Genomic DNA, 18093 nt, shown 5'->3' with positions numbered 1-18093 from the left:
CTGTATCGGAGTTCAAAGGCGTAACCAAAACCAGAGCTTGGCCTGCAGACTGACTGCTGCTGCCGCCGGAGCACTGGAAGAACCCAGCTGCCTCTCCAGCTCACATCCCTCCACCTGCAGGGCTGGCAGTTCTCAGCTGACTCTCTTCGTGCAGAAAAACAGCCTCAGCACAGCGTTACACAGCTGTTTTCCAAGCAACAGCTACACTTTTGAGTATCAATGGAAATCAGAAAGGGCTGTTAATCTGATCAGCAAAGGGTGTGAACTTCCTTCCACTGAACTCAGCCCTCCCAGCGGAGACTCCAGGATCGGAACAGTCCCAAGGCACATCATTTTCAAGACCAGCCATCATTTTTTCCCCAACATCACATTTCAGTGCCTCTCAAAACGCTCACCCTGTGTCACTGCTGCCTGCCATTTCTGTGGGAGGCTTTGGATGATACTTTCCTCCTCCATCCTCAGCGACAGGCTGCCAGAAGGTGCAAGGGCCTGAGAACAGTTCCCCTCCAAGCAGCTTAACTGATCTCCCCAGAGGCTACGGCAAGAATAGCAGCTGTTTTAAACAACCCTGTTGAGTCACAAGGATGACAGAAGCCTCTTCCCTCAGAACAGGTTTTAAAATCTATTTAAACCAAAGGAACAAGGCAAGTTACCTAGAGAGGTACCTGGTTTCCCTTCTGTAAAGAGACACAGGTGATTTCCAGGCAGAAATCCAGCCCTCTCCTGACTTAAGAGGCTCTGAATGGAAACCCCTCTTTACACACGCTGCAGAGCACGCTGCGTTCCCTACGGCTAAAACCATTTGTCGTCTCGGTCTCCATTTTGCAATGCCTGTAAGCAGCGGACGTCATGGCACAGACGTTTCTATGCCATTTACAGTGTTCAGTTTGGTTTGAGAGGAGAAATCTGTTCAGCCTGAACCACTGCTCTGAGGTCCTGCTAAGCTCAGAGCAGTTGGCCGCAGCCATCCCCCTGCTACCCCTCACCCGCGCCAGGCAGAGCCGAGGAACGGACCAAGGCAAAGGAAATCCTACGGCAAAGACCAACCTTGCCGTTTCAGCACATGGCACGTCTGATCTCATTTCCTACCTCAAATATTCTCTCCTCAACAACTCAAACATCATTAGTTGGCCGTTATCCCAAAACACTGTGTCATTTTATATCCCAGTAGATCACGCACATACGAAAGCTAAGGAGAAGAGGCAAAGGTCTCAGAGACAAGACTGCAGCCCTATCCCCCATAACTGCAGGAGGCAAGTCTGTGGGAGGCTGAACTCCAGCTGCCAAGAACAGGCCAGCTTTGCAGGACGTGACAGAAACTCTCCTCAGGTCACTGGAGGCCTCCTGAGCCCTGTTTGAGAAGTCACTTATTGCAGCCTATTGCCGTGATACCCACAGCACTGAGCGCTGCGCCGGTGCTCACAAAAAACTAGGGCCGAAAAAGGAAGAAAAGACGCTGTTTGCAATAGGAAGGCCTGAAAATGAAGAGCGCATACGCGTCCCACCTCTCGCAGGCAGACTGTCGAGGCAGAAGGAAATTACAGAACCTTTTGTACTAACTGTGGCAAAACCGCTTCCTCAGAAAAAGGAGAGGAAAAAAAATGCTTTGCACAGCAAGATAAAGCCACAAGCTCCAATCATGTACAGTGCTGCCATCCTCACCCCCACACTGAGCACCTGCAGTTGTATCTCTCACTTAACCACCTGATGATAGCAAATCTACAGAGCTCTGCAAAACAGCTGATCAGTAGCTGAATAAGGAAGGAAGTAAACATGTACTGGCTAGCAGAGAAAGTCCCAAGTTTGATAACTATTAAGCCTGAAAACATGGAAGGAGTGGCAAAGTCCTGGAGGTTACGCTGAGGAACATTTTGTTAATGCACAGGGCAGTCTAGAACCGAGGACTTTATTCCCTTTATTTCAACAGACAAGTCGTTTGACACACGGAGGTTTGCGTGTGAAACAGTGCAGATCACTGCTCATTTCACAGGCATGTTGCAAGGTAAAATTAGCATTTGCAAGACACTTGCAGATAACTGATGAAAGACTGCGGCACACCTGGCCTATTCACTGCAGAGAGGAGTGATCAGCTCCATGCTCAGCAGAGTCTGAATTAAGAGAGTGGTATCCTCCATTGCGGGAAGAAGGAGGCGCCCCTCTTCTCCAACCCTTCCCCCAAAAGGGCCACACGCAAGAAAAACTGATCAGCCCCCAGACACTGGGGTTAAGTGCTCCCACCATTGCTGAAGACAGAAAGGAAAGAGTGTGCCTCCCTGACTCCGAAATAAAGTTAGACGAATTCTTTCCCTTCCTTTCCAGCATGCCCTCTGCCCTCAGCAGCGCTCTTGGGGCACTAGAACTGAAACAAAAGCAGGCAAGAACACTTTGGAAAAGGACAATGGAAGTTGGAATCCAATTGAGAATTTCCTGCAAACAGCCCAGTAATAAATTGCTGAACAGCACAGATCAAACAGCAAGTTAACAGAGATTGAATGTGCTAAATAAACGACTTGTTAAGCAAACGGATGCTCTTATCCTTCTAAATTCTTTCACCTCTGCAGATAGGCAAGCACTATTTGCTGCCATACAGTAATATTTACAGGTTGCTAAGAGTTCCTCGAGGTCTGGAGCTTTTCCATCCTACAGTAGAGCGCTGCGCCGTTTGTGCTGGTGAGCCCTTTTGTGGGAGCACCCTTGACTTCTCGCAGCCTGTGGCACGCAGCCCGCGAGTGTTATATAAGGACTTGGCCCACAACTGCAAGCCAGAAAAAAAAAAGAAGTAGCACTGAGCCAGTACTGGAGCAGAAAGCCAGAGGCCATCTACCTCCAAACAAGGCCAAGGAAATTCTAACTCTGCACCAAAGTGGAATCAATTAAAGCTGAGAAGCAAAAAGGGAAAAAAAGCCTTCCTAGAAAGTTGCAGCTGGACGGATGGAAATCTAATGCTTTCTCTAATCACCCCCAGCTTACACAGCTCGTTTCAGTTCTGCAACCCTCTCCTGGCCCAGAGACTTCAAGGGCAGTCTGCAGGTGTTTATACCTGGGTAGCTTTGTCATTCATACACGAAGTGGAAGCTCCTTCAGCGTCCCGTGGCCACTGTCCCAACAGGTACGAGCCCACGATGGTGTCTAGCGAAGAGGTGCGCCGCACACGGGGCTGCCGGGGACGGCAGGTCTTCTCAGCAGCAGCAGCACAGGGAACGCTAGCTAGACAAGGGGGAAAAGAAAAGAAAATTAGACTTCCAAACCCAAGATTCAGCAACAGCTATGACAGTTAATAAGCCCATGTCCATTGCAAACATCACAAGAAGGGAACTAGCACATACAGCCTGGAGAAGTCCGTTTACTTTTTGGAAACCAGAGTACCTACTGCTTCTAACGTGCCCAGCGAATTCCCCCTCTCACAACAGCCGCAGCTCTTCCCTGCCAAGGCCATGCTGCTGCCCAGCCTCAGCGCAGGCAGTTTTGCTGCTCAAAGTCAGCTATCGAAAACAAGCAGCAACAGAACCACCACTTCAGTAGCGTGGGCTCGCAAGGGCTGGTGGATTGACTGCCCAATCTGCCCTCCTACTCACTCCTGCGCTCCGCTGCAAAGAGCCGTATTCACGCTTATCACCAAGAGATTGCTTCGCTAGAAACAGAGTTTTTATTGCAGTCCTTAAGTGGCTGCTTGAAGCCATTGATTAGACATTCCAGTCGAAGTCGAGGGAGCTGCTACACAACCGAGTGAAATACTTGGCATGTCCACATTGCTTTTGCATGAGCGCTGTAGGAAAAAACCCCACTACGCTGTCTGTGAGGCCATATTTCTTACTGCTGGAGCACAATGCTTGATCAGAGAAGCCAGGCTCCTACCCGTGGTAGGACCCAACAGCGAAAGGGAGCCTGTGTGCCTCAGTTTCCCCCAAGGAAGCATGCTATTGCTCGCTTCCAGTTTCAAGGAGGCCAAAAGAAAGTCTGCAAAGTTTTGGATCCTCCAGTGGGACTACACAAGTGCTCGGTGTCATTAGTAGGCGTGTGTATTCATTCAGCAAAGACCAGACAGGGAGATGAGCAACCTGTTCGCTGTCATAACCCATTGCTGGCAGGGCCCGAGCTCAAATCCAGGAGCTCTGGGTCTTCCCAGCTTCCATGGGACGGCCACACTGCCTGTTCAGACATTACTTTTGTAACGGTGGCTAGAAACACGATTAATAGGAAAGCTTTGTAAATAAGACCAGTTTAAGTTTGTGTGTCAGCAATGATGCACACCAGTGCAATCCCATCGCCAAGCATCTCTCTTGGCAGGCTACGGCAAGGGGAGACATGGAACACGCGCTTTGCTCGCCTTCCCCGTCTCCTCCATCGCATCCTGGCCAGCTCCAAACTAGATGTGATCAACACGCAGCCCGCAGGCAGACAGCACAGCCGCCCTCTTCTGCAGCCCTGTCGTCACCCTTGCAGCTGAAAAAAGGTGTTATCGCCAAAACCAAAAAGGTAGCAAGAAAGAGGCAAGTTCAAGCCAGCAGGAAAGTTTGTTTGCATTTCGTTTTGATTAGACATGCAAATTACCACGCATATTAGAACCAGCCCTGTGGCCTCCTGGCAAGATATTAAGGCCATGCACAGCGCTCTGTTCCAGGTGCTTTGTGTACAGACGTTCTCTCCTTCCTCCCCAAAATGAGGGCATGGCAGGCAGGTAGCGAGTTAACCACACTAAAACTGTTAAGCACCATGTTGTGTTTGCCAAATACCTCTGTATACAAAGGTACTGCAGCACCCACTGCAGCCTCAAGGCTGAGACTGTTCCAGGGACATGGCCTGTTAAATACATCTTTTTATCAGCTAAAATACCATTTGAGGAGTGGAATTCGAGTTCTAGGTGAGAAAAGGGTAGGAACAAAAAGCCACGTGGGAGGGCGAGAGAAACATTAGTCCTTGCATGACAGCCACACCTCGTAAGGTCCACACTGGATTAAAGGCTTATTGTCTTGGGTCCAGCTGGCATTTCAAGGCACACTCCCCGCTCCCAACAGTTAACAGTAAGACAGCTACCACTAACTCTAATTTAGAAACTCGTTAGTATTTGCAGCTTCCTCTTCAGTGCCTCATTGCCCCCACAGGCTATGTTACTTGCATCTCCATTACGTATGACTTCAGCTGTCTCTTCCTCTCATGCTGCTCTCCCCGACTAGGCTGGTGGCAGAAGAACTGAACGCTACTGCGGCAGGGCAGCCCCTCTCCCACACTGCTTTGACAGCACACGTCCCCCGTAAAGCTCTCCAAGAGGCCCCCTTTGATGTAATCATCGCATCCAGAGCAACTGGGGTCACCTTCGTACTCCAAACCTTCAACAGGGCAACACAGTCAAAACCAGCCCGAAAGGACCTCGAGAGCAGACGTGACCGAGAGCAGGAGACCTGGCCCCCTACGGCGACAACTGCATCAATTGTGTACGATGGCTGACAAACACCTAAAGCTATTAATGTATGAACAGCAAGAACTGCCGTTCCTTTTCACGAAGTACCGCTCTGCTACCGAACAATTCAGTTTGTTTTTAAGCAGCACCGAGAAGCCCGAAGGGCAGGGGGCAGCTGGGAGACACAGGGCAGGGTGCTGCTGGAAGCAGGCTGCCCCTCCTTACGGCGCAAAGGCTGCGTGCACAGCGCAGCGTTTCGGGCACAAGGAGGAGGGCGCGTGAGAGGCGCCGAGGCAGGGTGGAGCGTCCTGTTTACAGCTCCGTGCTATTATCATCCCTCCGCACCGAGCCTGCACAGCTGCCACCTGGCCACGAGCTCTGGAGCTGGTCCAAGCCAGCTCCACAGCTGAGAAGTGTCAGGTTGTGGCGCTTTTACTTTTCATGTGACAGTGAAGCTGCTGCAGATAACAGAACCGTCGCCGTATCTCCAGGAGCCATTTGGCTGCCTCCGATTGCTGCATGAGGCTTTCATGCAGCCACAAGTTAGAGACTGGTGCAATGCATGCGTTTAAAAGTAGAAAGTTTTCAGTACTGGAGTCCTAGACTTGCAGCGTCCCTAGTCTTTCCCAACCACATCAACATCAGTGAGCTCAGAGCTTCCTAAACAGTCTCTCTAGGCCAGCCAATCTCTGTATCCATCTAAAAAGAGAAAATAAAAGTCTTCAGTAAACTTTTAAAAATTTCCAGGGTCACTTTTCAATAAAGAATACTTACAGCTGAATCGAAAAACGATGGCAAGCAAAAATAAAGTTCCCATTACTGCTTTCTTTGGAGTTGTAAAATTTTCTTCCTTCCCTCTCCAGATTTCCCCCTGGGGAAACTGACCCTTTAATATCAGAATAATTTTTAGAAATTTAGGGACATGCTGTTCAGACCCTGACATTTTTGGAACATGCCCCTGCAAAAGTCTATCTTAAAGTGATGAAGCAGAAAATAACAGTCCATTTTTAAGTATAATCAGCTTTCAAGTTAACCGAGGAACGACGGGCTGTCTGAGGCTTCACCACGCAGGGAAGCTTTCCCTGCACTCTGTAAAATCAAAGCGTACCTAATGGCTTCGGATGCAGTTTTCAGTTCATTGGCTCAAGCAAGAGTTGTAAGCTTTCGCGAGAGAATCTGTCAGGGAGAGTTTAGCTGAGATGGAACCTAAGCAACTCTGTCAATAACTAACTTATGCAAATATCTTCCACCCCAGTGTAACAGAAATTACTGCTAATTATTTAAGTTCTGTATCAGCTTCCCCCACCTACACCTCTTAATGGTCTTTACAACACATCATCTTATTCAGATGATGCTCCTGGTTTGGGGGATGGGGGCAGTAAGATAACATAAATGCCTAGGTTGAATTTCTCATGGGCCTGTCAAACCACAGCAGGACCCTGTGACACAGGAACATCTCTTTTAGACAAAATATTCACACCAAACCAGGCTGCTGGATGCGTACCAGTGTCCTCTACTGCATCCCAGCACCACTTCCTTCATCTTTAACATCCTCCTAGACAATCTAGCTGGGAGATCTCTCTACGAAACATTTTTTTTTGCACAACAGCTACTCGGACACAGTTCAAGTGCACAAGCAGAAGGGACACAACGCTGGCATTGCTGTGGTGGTTGCCAGGGCAGGAGCTCCTACAGCAGAAAGGAAATAAGCTATCCTACCACGCCAGAGCACTAAAAGAGTACCTTACGTTCACCTTAAGGACAGTACTGCTTAATGAGTTGCAGCTCTAACCAACAGGTTTGGGGTGGAGCAGGTCTTGGCCATAGCATCACCCCGAGCTCGCTGGCTCCGATCCGACAGAGCCGGAGGTGAGGCTGGTACACAGCAAGAAATCCAGCGTCTTCCCTTCTCTTCTCCTTGTTTTAAAATGTAACCGGACAAGAGACATGCGCAGGACTTCTAGGGGATGTTAAGAACAGTGATCCACAAACCACGTCACGGAACTGCACTTCATCTAACCTCACTCTGCAAGATGGTACTTGATCAGAAAACATATCTCCTCCGAGGACCAAAAACACTTTTAACCGAGCATGTCCAGTGCAGTGGTAAGCAGCGGAAGTGTTAGTGAAATAACAATCAAAACTGAAGCTTCAACATTATAACCCGTTTAAATCTCATTTCAATTTCTCTGCAGTTTCATCACGGTGAATCAAGTTACCTGACAGGTTGTTGCCAAATAAGACAAAAAATTCTCAGCAGCAAGCAAGCTTCAGAAATATATCCTCAGTCTTTATTTTTTTTTTTTTTTTCCAGATGGAGCAGGTAAAGGAAATAGTGTGTGCTGACTGCTGCACTGAGGAACTGCAACAGAATCAGTTATTTTTGAACAGTCCCAATCTTTAACATAGCAAAGACTAAAAATCTTTACAGGGAAAAAATTGCCTTTTCCCAGCATTGCGCCCTTACTGCACTCTCTCCGCATTCAGAAGAAATGCGAAGGTTTAAGAAACAATGCTTGCCACCATCGCAGTCAGCCCAGGCACTTCCCTGTGGCACACCAAAGTGCTGCTATCGCTTGCTGCTTCTGCAAAAGCACTCCCGGAGAGGGCCTTAATCTGTCACACAATCTGAAAGCAATGCAGGATTATGCAAGGAATAAATGCTTTTGCTCTGGGAATCCCAGAAAGCCTAAAAGGAGATGAACAGGCAGTTTTACTTGTTCTTAATGAAATTTAAAATCCCGTGCTTAGTATACTACAGAAAACTGCACACGTGCTAGAAAATCAAAGCATTTCACAGGAATTCACAGCATGGTCAGAGCTCGCTACCAAGACGGGAGTGAAGGCAAGATCAAGAGCTGGAGAGGTGCTGGGATAAAGTTCACAGAAGCTGGAGGGAAAAAGAATACCCTCTCCACAAAGACAGCTACAGACAGGTCTTTTTAAGTGGAGGAGACAAGGGGAAGACCTCAAGCTTTAACCAGAAATGGAGTACGAGATCCTGAGAAGCCTGCCAGAACATGCTTACTCGAGGTACAAAAAGACAAGCGAGGCTATAAATCCACACCATCTGAGGGGTCTCCACAAAAACCCCATCAGAAAAAGCCAAGCAGGGATGCAGAGAAGATCTCCAGTTCAGGACAGGCAGGACGATGACTACAAGCAACCTTTGAAGGCTGGACACAGTCTGCATTTTCTAGGAAAAGAAAAATCTCATTTTTTCCCAAAAGCAAGAAAGTTATGCTCAGTAGTAATGCAACAGGGAAGAAGAATGCAGTAAGACAACCAGTTGCAATTGATATGTTTGGGTAAAGAAAAAGAACAATTTGAATGTTAAGGGGCTTCAAAGAGGGGAATGAACCTGGAATTTATAGGCAGATTAAAATGTGATGATATACACAACCTTCCTGCAAAAAGGAGTTAACATGTCCACAGCAGTAACTTCCGGCCCCAAGTCTTTTCACCTCAAGTCTCTGCAAAGGAAGTACGTTACATTGCTCGCTCTCAATATTTTAAAATTATAAGCCCTTTGCCTTTAAAGATGATTTACAACTGAAGGGAAATTCACACCCATGCCAGGATGGGATTTCATAGCTCTTTGCTCATTTCAGTAAATATTAATACAGAAATACAAAACCCTCAGAGCACTGAAATCCATTGCATCTTCCGGTGAAGAGGCAGAAGCTGTGGTTAAACCACACTGCCCCTCATGACTCTTGCTCAAACTGTAGGCACACAGCCCAAGACACCCAAAAAAGTACCTGCTGTTCCCAAAGCACAGCCCTCTAAGAAACCCCGCAAGAACCTTTCTCTGCTTCAGCGCTTGACCGACACAGGAGCAACCCACCAAGGGGGCCATCAGGAAAGCAAAAAACCCAAGAGCAAAGAGGGTCCTACACCAGGCCGGGGAGCTGGATTCCCATCTGATACAGCCCAGCAATGACTTGCCCCACAGGCTTTGCTGAACCGGCCCCGAGGGCTTTACAACTGGCCTGGAGCACAAGGGAAGAAATTCCAGGCTTTGTAATCACTCCCCTGGTTACAAGCTGCGTTTAAAAGTACAGCTGGAGAGAGCTGTGCCCAAAGGACACAGCATCTGCAGATATCATTGAAGGAAATTAATAAGGGACACTAGCAGTTCAAGCTGTCTTTTTTTTTTTTTTTGGATGCACACATTGTTAAACAGCAACTCCCTCCAACACGGCTCAAGGCCTGAAACTGAAGCTGAACACTCCGTTGATGGAGGAAAAGAACTGAACTCTTCACCTTTAACTTCGTTCTCGCAAAGTTTGTTTTTCAAATGATACAACAATCTGAAGAATTTCAACATCCTCGAAGTCTTTGGTTGAGTGCACATTTCCTGAATCTAGCCTGATGCAAGGCGCCACTTTGGTGGGACCTTCTAGCAAGTCCATCTCTTACCCACTGATACAGGTTGGGAGTGCTTCTGGACTGGCTTTAATCTCTGAAATTTAAGAAAGAACTAGGAAAAAAACAGATGGGCAGGCAGCCTCTCATGAACAATAAGAGTCATTTAGAAACAAGCAAAAACTTGTTCAAACATTAGATCTTTAGGACTTGTTCACTCTGATCCTGCAGAATACAGATGACTAAGGAGCTACCAGGATCATCCATGTCACCCATCAGAAGAGTGAAACCCAAGCAATGAAGATAGAGCTGTGGGTTTGGGTTTTTTCCCTTTTTTGTAACCCTATGTAAATCAACTCCTGATAAGCATCTAGGAATCAGGATCACTGCAAAAGGCAGGGCTCTCACTCTCAAGATGAGAAACCTTTGATTCTCAAGCCCATGGAAGTCTTCCAGTAGAGATAAAGTAAAATGAAAACAGAGTAAGACATCCTTGATATTTCTACAGTTACAAACAAGGTGAAAAACAAGGAAAAAGAAGGTTTCCTGTCCTTTATATACATATAACTACATAAATCACATCAACACTTTATGACAAGCCCTCCTCCCATACTCACAGTCACCTTTACGGCTAGTTGCAGTTAAGCCATCTGCCTGGAGGGCCCAACATGAAGCTACTGAAACAACTTTTCAGCAAGGGAAAAAAAAAAAATAAATCACAACATCTGATATACCTTCTCATTACCTTCCTAGTGCCTTTTCCAACTGGGAAGCAGGATACCAAAGCTAATATTCAGCTAGCCTGAACAGTGTAAGCACAGCAGCATTATGCATACAACAGTTGCACACAGCAGCCTCAGGCTCAAGCATACCAGGAACCGTACAAACTCTGTAATTCCTGTTCCTGAATGCTTCCAGCCTGAAAGGACGGCACACAAACTATGAGAAACTGAGGCACGGGGAGGAGAAGCAGCTTGCCCAGAGTCATGCAGCAGGTTCCAGGCAAGCATGGAAACAATTATCTCCCGTTATTTTCAAAGAATGGACTAACCACACAACCTTCTTTGATATTTTCCTCATTTCCTGTACAGTCAACACTGCATTATCAGGTGGTTTGAATGGCAGCACCACAAGCTTAATTTTTAATGCAAAAAAGGCTGTTTAATATAAATTCCAAGAGGGAATATTTTTACAGGCTCAACACTATTGGTCTTTCTTGGAGTTTTTTCTTGTACAACTGTGAATCCCACTAAATCAGTATTGTCATCTTAAACTGCAGGAGCCATGAGGGAAGTGCCAAGATCAGCTTGGTGTAGTCAACACTGCCATTTACGCAGTATTTCAACATCCAAGCTTTGCATAAAGAGAACTCATTGCACTTTGGTGCTCGACATTATTTTTCTCACAGGGTTAGACCAAGTACTTGTTTTTCATTTTGCACCGTGCAGTCAGACAGTAAAACGTTCACCACATCTGGAACAGAACTGCTTCTTCTCTGCACAAATAAGTGCCCAGGTTCCTTCAGTTCTCTACTCACCCAACAAATGTTGAAAACTTTGCTATGGTCCATGCAATTGTGTTAGATAAGCCCCAGCTGAAAGAAAGATTCACAAATAAAAACCCATCCAGGGCAAATGACCTGAGAGCTTCCCAGTTCCTCTGGAGCATTCTGCTATAGAAGGGACGGATCAGACTGACTCCACAGTCCCATCCCTTCCCCCTGCAAATTTGTTTTTAAATGTCATCTCCAGCATTTTAAAGCAAGGAAAAACTTGTTTCACCCACAGAATGTCAACACAAGTCAAGATTAGTTATAGATGTGTCCTTTGTTTCCCCTTTCCCACACCCGTATCCAGAGGCTAACAAACTGGGAGCAGCAAGTTTAGATTGAAGGTATGATCTGTATCAGCTGAGGACTGCAATACCATGAATGGGCTCCAATTACTGTGCGAGAAACTTGTTCTACATTAAACAAAGCCACCTGCAATGCTTTGCCTCCAAACCTGAGCCACATATTGTATTCAGCTGTGTTTTGCACAAAGACTGATTTCATTCCATAGGACAGAGGCAGGATTCTTCCTGGCTAGTGCAACAGCAGGACATCTTCAGGATTTTCCCATCCCTCAACCAGTCCCTACATGACTATTTTTCCCCACTACAGGTCCCTAGCTGTGCTTAACCCTTTAATTCTATCAGCCTGCTTACCCACAGCAAAACCCTAAAGGCAAAGGCAGAATTACTTAAGAGTGAATCCCAAAATTTGGAAATGCAAAGCTTGTTGAAGCAGCTGTTTGCACAGTGCAGCAGCACAATTTTCCCATGACAGTGCTCTGCAGCCTCACTTGGGGGTTTTTGTTTCTCATTTGGAGAGTTAATACCAACCGAGCTGCTACTTCTACTGCGATATCCCTTCTCTAAGACAAATTTTTCACTTTCAAGTTGGGTACAGGATGTAACCATTATGAACCTGTGTGTCCCTTGTTCATTTGCTCAAGCACCCTCTGAAAAACTACAGGTGTTAAACAGCATAAAAGAAAACTCAAGAGCAGACACCACAAACATCTGGACCACTATTTCAGTAACGAAAGCCTTTATACCCATCCCTCAGGACACAAAACCCCATCAGATACCAACTGCTCAAGCAAACACAGTAAGGCCTGAAGCACTTAAGATATTCAACTAATAAGACTGAGGGGGCGAGGAGACCCCCCACACTCATTACATGATGCCTGCAGCAAAGGAAAGAAGCGGAGAAAGATACTGAGAACAGCTCTGCTGTATCACTACCATGTAGGCAGCAATCCCACAGCACTTTCAAGTGGTAAACAGACATTTTTATTCCTAAAGAAACATTTTCATTTTGCTAAACATACGCTCAGACAGTATTGCCTATGAATAGTGTCCCACTCGTCTGCCTCTATAATATACACCAGGCACGGGTTTAATTCAGATACCAAATAAAGATATTTGGCAGTCTGCTCACTTAGTCTCTCTAGCAGGATCCACACAGCAAAAACAACTAGACATCTCAAAACCAGGCAAGTTCAGCAGGCAAGCAACAAAATCCCATCTAGATGAGTCAGCTCAGCCAACAGTAACTTCCTGAAACGCTAAAAGGCACCACATAATTCTGGGGTTGTAGGGAGGTGGTGGTGAAAATGGTACATTTCCCTCAATTCTGGTGAAGAGAGATTATCAATAAAGCTTTGGTTTCACGGAGGGTTAATGTGAAATACATGAAGAGCAAGACACAGGTCTTGTCAAAGCCATTCATGAAACCCCCGTATCAACCATACAGGTGATTGCTGGTGAAGACTTGCATCTCTGCACCTCACTGTTGTTCCCCTCCTACGTCACACTGATAAACAGGTAGTGTTTGGAAGGCAGACAGGCAGCCACCCTTTCTCCTCCCAAGAAGTCTACTCCAGCACTACTCAGAAGAGCAGTTGGTAGGTAACTCCCGGTGCAGCTATTCATCCCATCTCACCCCCTACGCATTTAATAAGGAGTGCACTGAAGGAGTCTGCTCAAACATGACATGACTTTGCTTTTCCACCGTATTCCATCTTCTCCCTCTCTGTGCGTGAACCTATTTAGGTGACTAAGACTACTTACCAGCTCATGTTCACAAAATGCTATGTTCACCAATGGGTCTGCAAATTAAAATTCGAGCTGCCATTTAAATAATCCTTTTTTTTTTCTAGTGTCATACTGAAAAAAAGAGGCTTAAAGACTTCTCGGTGTCTTGCTTGAGAAAATCAGGTTTCAGATCTGCAATGCTTGATGAGGACTGGGGTTACACCCAGGCAGTGGATTCACGAGTGCGAAGGCACAGGTCTCAGGGAGGCTGAAGTCTGGATGCAAGCATGGAAACTCCAACCAGCACGTGCTTCCGTGCGGGCTTTGGAGGAAACAACTGAGGCCACAAACAGCACGAGCATTGCCGTTAACTGATTTAAACTTCAAAGTCTCCACAAAGCTCATCCCACCCCAGAGAACGCGTCACCTGCAGAGCTCCGACTACCCCAGCAGCCACCTCTGAGCCGCCTCACCTGGCACAAACGGATGCAACAGGGATGGGTCTGGCCTGCACCTGAAGAGGATCAAACACTAACACATTACCTGCTTCACCACCAGAAGCCACATCACTGAAGAGATAAGGAATTTAAAAAAACACATTGACCCCCAACGACACACATCAGATTCGTCACTAGAAGTCCTGACATCTTGGATTTCTAAACAGCAAGCCAAGTCTTTTTAAAATATTCTTAGACCTCCTTCCTGGCATCCCCCAGCTCTAGCTCTTCCTTTTAACAGAAGCCCTTTGAGAGACTCAGCAGCTGCTCCTCATCTCAATGGGATCCTCTATTATCAGAGCAGCTGCAGGATCAGACCCCAGATCACCCCACACCTCTTCTTCTAAAATCCGAAGCCAGAGACCCCCAGCAGCCAGCCACACAGCTCAAGAGCAATTCAGAAAGTCACCAGAGTCAGATGAGGAAAGATGTGATAAAGCAATAGGTTTCCATGCTGAGCTCCCAAAAGGTAGGAGCAAAAGTGTTAGATTATGAATCACCAGGATACCCCTTTTTGGTTAAACCCTGCCAGTTTACCGCTACAGCTCCCACACATGCAGGGAGCAAATTGAAGCTTACGAAGAGCGATGAGGCAGAAAGCAACGGAAATTTCAACACTTCCAAAACTGTAGATGAAATGACTATGATCAAGAGGAAAAATTCAAGCTCCTAGAGCCCAAACAGTGAGGCACAGAGCCAGGAAGAAATGAAGACCAGCAATTCTGGTTCATGTCAGTGGAGCTCCAGCCGTTCTGCCCTCGGAAAGCTGCGTGGTATTCACCACGCTTTGGAGTAGGTACAGTACACAACCAGGAGATCACAGCCAGCTCGGCTCTCCTTTCTTTCAGATTTGCTTTATTTTTGTTGTAACATCTGAAGCTACTGAGTAATTGCCCTATTAACAGCAACTTCACCTCGACTTCAGCATACTGCTGAGGGAAGCAGAGACTAGCACTCAAAGGAATTTATTTCATTAACTTGTTTCAAGTGTAAATTGAGCAAAAAGCTTTTTAATAGCTTCTCTGATCAATACCAACCCTGCCAGTGGCAGGAATGACTGTAAGGCTCAAGTAGTGAAATGCAGGACACTTCAGGAAGGGCCATTAATTCTCAATGTAGGATGGGCTGCAGCACGCTCCTCTGCAAAGCAGATTAAGTAGCTGCTGCATTAAACAAGAGACCAGCACTCTGAACAGATGCCACCAAGATCAGCTGGCCCAAAGCTTGACAAATATTTCTCTCTGTTCCAGAAGTCTGTTTAAACTTACATTTAACCCAAAAAGTGTTTTGTTGCTATTTTAATACTTCCTGAGATAATGAACAGCCAAGCAAGAACCCAACATCCCAAAGCAGTCCCCAGAACAGCCAGAAGTAACACGTACATCAAGAAAAGCCAAAGACTATTATTAGGTCACCGAAAAGTTATATTTAAATAAGCATTCCTGAAGCGGTCAGAAAAATCTCAGTAATGCAATTAGGGACAAATTGCCATTAGCGCAAATCAAATTATTGCTTCTTTATCAAGCCAGATCAGCTGCACAAAACACAGGGCTCAGTTTTTTTGTGAAACCACCTCCAAACAGGCAACTCATTGTCATGGAAGACCGCAAGCAGTGACACGTCCTGCCTGCGGGGAGGCCAGCACAGAGGGGAGATCTGCTGACCCCACGGGGCCGGGGATCAAAGCTCACACCTCGCGTGTGTGATCGCAGCCCACGGGCAGCACTTTAAATGGCTCGGCTGTTTTCCTTCGTTCATTGCCTTTGGTGCCGTTTCCCCCTCCCCCGTTTTGTTTTCCTCTCTCCTCTGCCCTCGGTTCTCTCATTTCTCTTTCACTTCCACCCACGCAGCATCAATTAGGAGAAGCCTCCCGAGCACACGGTAGCTTTCGCTAATCCCGGTACTGCCTCCGTGGCCCCGGGCGGGACGGAAGGTGTCGGCGCGCACAGCACCGGGACGCCCCGCTGCAGGGGCCGAGCCCGGCTCCGCCTCGGGCCCATCTCAGCTGCCGGGGCCCGCGGCGAAGAGGCGCTCCCCTCGCGGGGGCACGCCGCGGAGCAGTTCGGACCAGGACCGGCCGCCCCGCGCCCCCGGCAGGTGCCGCTGGGGACCGGCGCCGTTTCGGAACCCCAACCCCGGTGCAAGGGACACGCGGGCTCCCCCGCCGCAGCCCCGAGGCTGCCCGTGCACCCGGCTGCACACCGGGGGTGCCCACCTCCTCCCACCGTTACCTGCCCAGCCCCCGTCTCCGCGGCGCTGCTGGAGCTGGAAGGGGACGGTGGCGCGGAGCGGCTGGAGCCCCCCCGCCCCGCCGCGGCAGCAGGAGCCACCGCCCGCCCCCGCCATGCCCGACCCGCCCGCCGCACTGACCCCCCAGCGCCGCCACCGCCGCTTATCATCGCTCCGGGGGCGGTGCCGGCGGGAGGAGCCCGGCCACCATTGGGTGTCCGCAGCCAACCGATCCGCCCTCGTTAAGGGAAGCCAATGAGAGCTCTCTGCAAACTCCTCCCCCGCACGCGCTGTAACGGTACCCAATCAGAAACGCGGTCACCCTTAACAGGCGTCACCTCTCGCGCCAGAGCCAATCAAAGAAGGAGGAGATGCTCAAGCCCTGCCCTCTCTCCCTCCCCGCAGCGGCGCTATTAACCAATCGCAACACTCGACAGCCACGTAAAACCCACCCTACTGCGCGGACCAATCGCAGGCCTCGCATCACGCCCCGCCCCTTCCCCGCGAAGACTAATCAGAGAGGCCCGGCAGTGTTTGTGTTCTGCGTCCGGCGGCGGGTCACGTGGGCGGGCGGTTTCTCTTTCACCTTGGGCGGGAGGGCCCGGCCCGGCCCCGCCCCGGCGGCAGCCGGAAGCACAAGGCCCAGCCGTCCCGGGCCCTCGCAAGCCCCAGGGAGGCGGCGAGCCGGGTTCCCCCCCGCAGCGGGGGCCACGCTGGACGCAGAGACAAAGGAGAAAGGCAGAAAGAAGCAAAAAAAGCTTAAAAGTAGGCAGGATTACAGCGCGGGCTCCGGCAGGACAGGCTGCCGAGCTCCCGGGGCCCCCGATCCACACGGCCTCTCCCTCTTTGAAAGAAGCTGAGGCTTTTATAAGCTTTTAGGGTTCCCCCCCGCCCCCACTGGCGCCCTGCTCCAAGCACAGCGAACATGGCCGCTGTTTGCCTTCAAACGAGAAAAACCTGTTGCGGAAAATTCTAATACAAGTTTTACTGCTGAGTGAACTTCCAATTTTGTGTTCCCCTCAGCCATCTGAAATTCAAGATCTCTCACTGCAGCCCCTCCCAGGCTGAATTAAGAGTTTATAAAAATATATAGCTGGAAAAAAGGGGAACAGAAATAAGTGTGTTGGGTTTTTTTGTGCTGGTCATAGAGCATGACTAGTTCCGTCAGGCACAGGTCTGGGCTGGCAGATGTGGCTTCGAGGGGCCGGGGCAGCTGGAGGGGTGCAGTCCCGCGCAGAGGCTGGGCAGGATCAGGGCATGCCGCCCCGCTCCTCGTGTTCCGCATTGTGTACCAAGGACGTGACTCACTTCCCAGCCTGCTCACAGGATCCGACCCTTGCGAACACCGGCTTCAACGGGAGTTGGATGAGGACCCTTCTCCTTTGGTTCCCTGTCTTTCCCACCGCCGCATGCCCTGGGCTCGAGAGAGCTGTGCTGAGCTCTTATTTCCAGAGAACTTCTGTTCCTTCCGCTGTCTGCCATCTCACATCACCCGCAGGAATCAACTGCTGCTTAAACGAGCGGGATAAAGACCTGAGAACACGGACCCAGAGAGGAGGCGGCGGGGGAACATCGCCTCAGGAGCGACAGTCAAAGCTTTGGATAGCGCTTAGGAAGAATGGAATGCTCAGGATTTGGGGTGCCAAGGATTTTGGGGGAGGCAAAGTGGAAGCTATAAGTACTAAAGATAGTTTTTCCAGTGCTAAGCATTTGGGAATCTGGCCCCCCAGCTTTTTTCAAGATTAGGCTCCTCCATGGTGCCTCACCCCCACTTGTCCCTGTAGGTGCAGAGAAAGAGGTCCTTCCACCTGCCCAGGGCTCTCAGCAGCTGGTCATTCACCATCCTCTGACCTTCTGTCCCTCAAGTATCACTTCTGATCACGTCTTCCATCTAAACCTCATAATTATACAGTGTTGTTTGACTTCTTGAAAAGACATCGTGACATGCAGGCTTTTTTCCCTTGTTCCAGTCCCCTAAATTGTATTTTTAGTCTAACTAGTCCTCAAATAAAGGACTTTTCG

The 18093-nt window shown here is 48.6% G+C and overlaps 1 protein-coding gene across 11 annotated transcripts in view; it reads right to left on the bottom strand.

Annotated features, from left to right (window-relative positions):
* The window catches only part of FAM117A (family with sequence similarity 117 member A), a 33629-nt gene that overhangs the window by 5045 nt on the left and 10491 nt on the right, over nt 1-18093 (bottom strand). For 6 of the 11 annotated variants that reach the window (XM_075171433.1, XM_075171437.1, XM_075171436.1 and 3 more), the window contains one exon: nt 3041-3207. In XM_075171433.1, coding sequence (XP_075027534.1) covers nt 3041-3061 — 21 coding nt within the window. In that variant the 5' untranslated portion in view covers nt 3062-3207. Of the gene's footprint in view, nt 1-3040; nt 3208-3366; nt 3452-16073; nt 16205-18093 lie in introns of those variants that run through there. The other 5 variants (XM_075171426.1, XM_075171428.1, XM_075171430.1 and 2 more) reach the window with 2 other exon arrangements.

The sequence above is a fragment of the Calonectris borealis genome, chromosome 22 (genome assembly GCF_964195595.1).
Source record: "Calonectris borealis chromosome 22, bCalBor7.hap1.2, whole genome shotgun sequence".
In the NCBI taxonomy this organism is placed as follows: Eukaryota; Metazoa; Chordata; class Aves; order Procellariiformes; family Procellariidae; genus Calonectris; species Calonectris borealis.
The sequence above is the reverse complement of the archived record's forward strand: the minus strand, read 5'-3'. Positions and strand labels throughout refer to the sequence as shown.